At 38.6% G+C, this 5,165-nt stretch overlaps 1 protein-coding gene across 1 annotated transcript in view; it reads right to left on the bottom strand.

Annotated features, from left to right (window-relative positions):
- Window positions 1-1,968: 1,968 nt before the first annotated feature.
- Window positions 1,969-5,165, bottom strand: part of LOC119829159 (E3 ubiquitin-protein ligase KCMF1) — a 6,321-nt gene continuing 3,124 nt past the window's right edge. The window contains exons 4-8 of the mRNA XM_038351561.1: window positions 4,865-4,984; window positions 4,103-4,197; window positions 3,045-3,216; window positions 2,632-2,785; window positions 1,969-2,255 (exon numbers count right to left, since the gene is read on the bottom strand). Of these exons, the coding sequence (XP_038207489.1) occupies window positions 1,969-2,255; window positions 2,632-2,785; window positions 3,045-3,216; window positions 4,103-4,197; window positions 4,865-4,984 (828 nt within the window). The remainder of the gene's footprint in view (window positions 2,256-2,631; window positions 2,786-3,044; window positions 3,217-4,102; window positions 4,198-4,864; window positions 4,985-5,165) is intronic.

Consider the following 5,165-nt stretch of genomic DNA (forward strand, 5'->3'; position numbering starts at 1 on the left):
GGGTGAAGCGTACGGTGGTGGACCGCCAACCATCAAGATGATGCAGATGGAATTGGTTTTTACGGCGGGTGGTCCGATGTTGGAACTGTGCGGCTGGTAAAAGGTTGAACAATTCCAAATTTAAATTCATTAAAATAAATGATAGATCACGTGACACGTCATTACCACATAGTAGTACATGGTTCAATTATTATGGTTAGTGGAAATAAAAGGCAAGGATGAAATAAAAAGACATTTAATAATATTATAGAATTTAATTAGGGTACATACAAACATTTTGTAATGTTGGAGTATAATGATCAAACTAATAAGCACTTTCGTAGCTAGTGACAATTTGAGTGTAAGTAGTTCTCATTCTGTTTAATTATAATATATTAATTAAGAGAGGAGTCAGTGTAAATTAGCGATGCTTTAACCTTGCTGTTATAAAAATACATCTATTATTACCACTAATTACAATTATATGAATAATATTTATAACCCATAACAGAAAGAAAAAGAAAAATACTGCAGTCGGTTTCCAACGGTGTTATATACAAAAGCTTTTCCATAAATCGATAGTGTAAAAGACTCCTCCCGCTCATTATAAATATCGTGACCGTACCTAGCGTTCGTCATCTTATTTATAAATCGATTAAAACATTCCATAACTATTTACTCTATGATAAAGGAAATCACACTGATATTTCGAAAGCCAACAAAACGAACATAATGAAGCGTCCACTAATAAGTGTTAGCGTAAAACAACGAAGTAGAATCCGGTAGACGCGTCACCGGTCAGACCCGTGACTCCATGCGACTCCATATTTACATTGGACACTGTCGCCCCGCGAGTGCGACCGGATCGGACCGGCCGCGGGCACGCTGCGAGTGGAGCCGGCCGGGTCGAGTGTACAGCCGCCGACCCCTCGTGCGGTCGCTCAGCGGGGCGGGGCGTGAGCGGGGCGGGGGCGGGCGCGGGGCGGGGGCGGCGGCGCTTGGCGGGCGCGCGGCGGCCGCTCGCGCTCCTACCTGCCCTCGGGCATCTGCCGCGCCGCGCCGTGCGCGCGCGCCGCTGCCTCCTGCGACACGCGATTGTATTAGTATGTCATATGGCTTTTAAATGTTTTGCTTGCCTGCTGCTTGCTGCCTTTATGCAAGTCAGTTCAAAGGCTATGGTAAGTTACATAATCAATTATATTAGAAAACTATTTTCATATTTCATTTATTAAATTTGGTTGCTAAAATTTTAATAAAGAACAACCATTTTATTATTTTTTTAAGAGGAGGTAGGTTTTTAAGGGCCCAGAGGCGGGAAGTGCGGCTTCGGCTTACTTACGCCATGATGTTGGTATTGATAATATGTGATCACGTAAAAAAAAGGGCATATTATTTTGTATCTATACTTTTAATATGACAGATTGTTTAAATAGGTTTTTCACCAATTTAGAATTGAATGAAAATCAATACATAGCATAAAGCAAAGTTGCTTTCCGCGTCTGTTCCTATGTATGTATGTATGTATGCTTAGATTTTTACAACGACGGATCTCGATGAAGGTTTTTTTTAAGAAGAATGTGATTCAAGAAGAACTTTTACATGTATAATAACATCTATGAAACTACTCCGAATTTAACGCGTGCGAAGCCACAAGCAAAAGCTAGTTAAATATGAATAGGTGTCAAAAACGCATCAAAACTGAAGTTGTTCATGTCCTTTAATCCACCTACCTATTTCCTAATTAGGTACCTATTAACCACAACAAATATAAAAGCAATAATGATTATTATTAATAATCAATGTAGCGTTGCCACAAGCTTTACCATTTTAACATAACATTAAACTAGACCAAAAAATATTCTCACTACAACAATATTGATCTAATCTTAAACAAATGATTATAATTTAACCATTGCTTAATTCCGATATCTGTCAATCCTAACCTCCGCGAGAGGATCGAAAAAGTTTCATATGGCACTTTTTTATGATTTATACTGCGATTGTTACCTTGGTGCGTGGTGCGGGTTTAGCGCGCGGCAGGGGCGGGGCGGGAGCGGGCGCGGGCTGCGCGGGGTGCGCGGGCGCGGGTTGCGCCGGTTGCGCGGGCGCGGGGTGCGTGCGCGGCGGCGCGGGCGCGGGCGCGCTGTCGGGCGGCGGCGGCGCGGGCGCGGGCGGCTGCGGCGCGGGCGGCGCGCGGCCCAGCGACGCCAGCAGCAGCCCGCGGAGCAGCGCCGCGCGACATTCCGTCTCAGCCGTCTCCGCGCCCTCCGTCGCTCCTATGCGCATTTAGACGATATAGTATTAATTAATTACGTACAAAATATTACTGTTAAATTGATACCATAATTAAATACCATTTCTATTATGACAAGTCGTCGTTTGTAGTTAATAATTAATATGATTTCTTTTATTTATTTATTTATTTGATATGATATTATAATAAATGAAGAAACGCTAACAACGTGTAGATGTGTATTGTTTTATCCACATCCACACAATCTTGCGAGTACAATAAACTAATGGGAGCGGCCGCGCTAACGTGTTTTTCCCGCGACTTGTTTTCTTTATGTCATGTTTTCTGACATTTTTAATAGTAACTATATATACATATTTTTTGTTATTATCACATTAACTTAATGAATAAAAATATACCAAGGAAGCCGGCGAGCAGGAACTGCGAGTCAGCCGCGTCGCTGGTGTGCGGTTGCGCGGCTGCAGGCTGCGCGGCGGGCTGCGCGGCGCTGCTTGCGCTCGATGACGCCGCCGTAGGCCGCCGCGGCAGCCGCTCTAGTTGCTGTCGAGCCGCCTGAGTACAACAGGTACGGATTTGTTACTTACACGAATATACAGAATACGACTTTACATGCATATTGATTAATAAAAAGAAAAAGAATAAAACAGAATTCAATTATAGCCGTACATTGTAAATGGAAAAAATATAGGAACTCATTTTAAATACTGTAATAAGAAAACGTTTTCCCAAATATAAAAACCCATTGCATCAGCATACACATTCTAATGGGACCATTACATGGGCGAAACACCATGCCATATTATATACTAACAGTGGCCTGCTGCCGCTCGAGCTGCAGCTGCATCTGCAACTGCTGCAGCTGGCTGGGCGTGTTGGGCTGGCCGGCGCCGCGCCGCACGCCCGACAGCTGCGACAGCAGCTCCGCTATCGGGTCCACGACCGCGTCGCGCGACGACGGCGACAGGGACGATATACCGCCGCTACTGAAATGTAAATACATATATCATTACAATTTTAATAGCATATGCTACAGCGTGTTTGTTTTATTTTCACATCGAAACGGAGCTATTTTATGGTATGATGCACTTCTTGGACTTTGATAGGGGTGGTAGTGGCATTATTACTACTTTAGATGCGTTTGCTGTATTGTAAAAATATTTGTAATTCATTCATTTTTAAAGGCCTATCCTCCCTAGATGCTTTTATTTATTAAATGTAGCCTATGAATTAGACCTACTATACAACCTACAATATCGCCATATAAAATTTTGTCAAAATCTGCACATACAAACAGACAGACAAACAAACAGTAAAATTTTGCTAGCCTTCATTTCTGAATCTATAAAATTAAAAAGACACTTTACAATCTGATCAAACATCTTCTTCATGCCACATATAATAAAATACGAGTAAAGAGCACTTCACTTTGTGGTGTGTTTGATTCAACTTCATTACATTGTTATATTGTGAAGTTGTATTGGTTGTGCTATGCAGGGATTCGAAACACATGATGTACTGTGATGATGTACTGTGCTCACAGAACATGGCATTGCATATTGATAAAGATATGGCATGTTAAGATTTATTATAAAGATCAGCAATTTCGATCAATTCAAAATAAAGTAATTTATTTTTAAGACTAACATTACAACAATCAGTCTATAAATATATAGCACAATGCATCTTAATACTTATATAATATGTCTAAGAAAAAGAGACATTATTGTATAGTCCATCAATAACCATAAATCATCAAATTCAGACACAATGCGTGAAATAAAAATACACATAAAGCTCACGAATAAAAACAATTTAACAAAAAAAAAAAACTTATCTTAATAATAATTAAAAACCCAAGTGACTTACTACCTAAATTGCATGTTGGTACGTCGTGGACGGCTCACCCCACGGCCCGAGGGCGGCATGCGGCGAACACCGCCGTGTCTGATGCCACTTGGCTCATCGTGTTTATTTGTTAAGGAGAATAATTATTTCATTTCAATAAAAATATACTATAAACGGAGACTATATGCGTCTAAGATTTAAATGTAGAATCATAAGCATAAATAACTAAAAAGTATAATAAATTAATACACAATAAGAAGGTATAAATTGGAGTGTTTCGTCAATGTCAGAAATCGGCTTCTGCAACCGATTTTATTAGACATGAAACAAATAAATAAATTTATTTTGAACTATACTAGCTCAATTTTGTAGAGGTTGAAGTTTGGTATAAAAATGTAAAAATGTGTCCAGTAGAGGGTTTATCAATAACATATAATATATACAAGTAATCATAACATTCACTTTCATGTTATTGGTTTAGATAAAAAATACTTACTACAGCTTGATGCAGAACAAAACTCAAATCTATACATTCAAACACAAAACTTAAAAAAAAAAAATATTATCTGTGTTGCTATCAATGCTAATAAAAATTGATATACAGCATATTTTCACTTAGTCATCATAAGCACCAAACCAATATAACAAAATAAAAAAAAAATGGATCACATCTACTTTTATGTAGATATTCATAAAAATACAGTTTAATTACCAAAAAATTATGAATTATATACAATAAACACATGCAATAATTAATTATATTAATGTTGTATTTAAAAAGGATATGAGAAAAGATATAAGATCCCTAGGTCCACTCCGGTGTTCAAGTGTGAGATGTCCCGCAAAGTCATCTGTTACAAAGTTGGGTTCCCCACCTGGCATTGATGCACACACTGGACACACTACCTAAAATTTGGCGATGGCGAGTTAATTTTAATTATGTTAATAATATCAAGCTGGTTGATTGTCATAATAATAATAACAAAAATATTAAAATTAATTGTAAAACAATTGGTGTACCAATCATTTAAGTTGACATATACCATACATTTAAGTTAGTAAAGCAAAATTACAATTTCTTTTATAT

This window comes from Zerene cesonia, chromosome 9, assembly GCF_012273895.1.
Source record: "Zerene cesonia ecotype Mississippi chromosome 9, Zerene_cesonia_1.1, whole genome shotgun sequence".
Taxonomy (NCBI): domain Eukaryota; kingdom Metazoa; phylum Arthropoda; class Insecta; order Lepidoptera; family Pieridae; genus Zerene; species Zerene cesonia.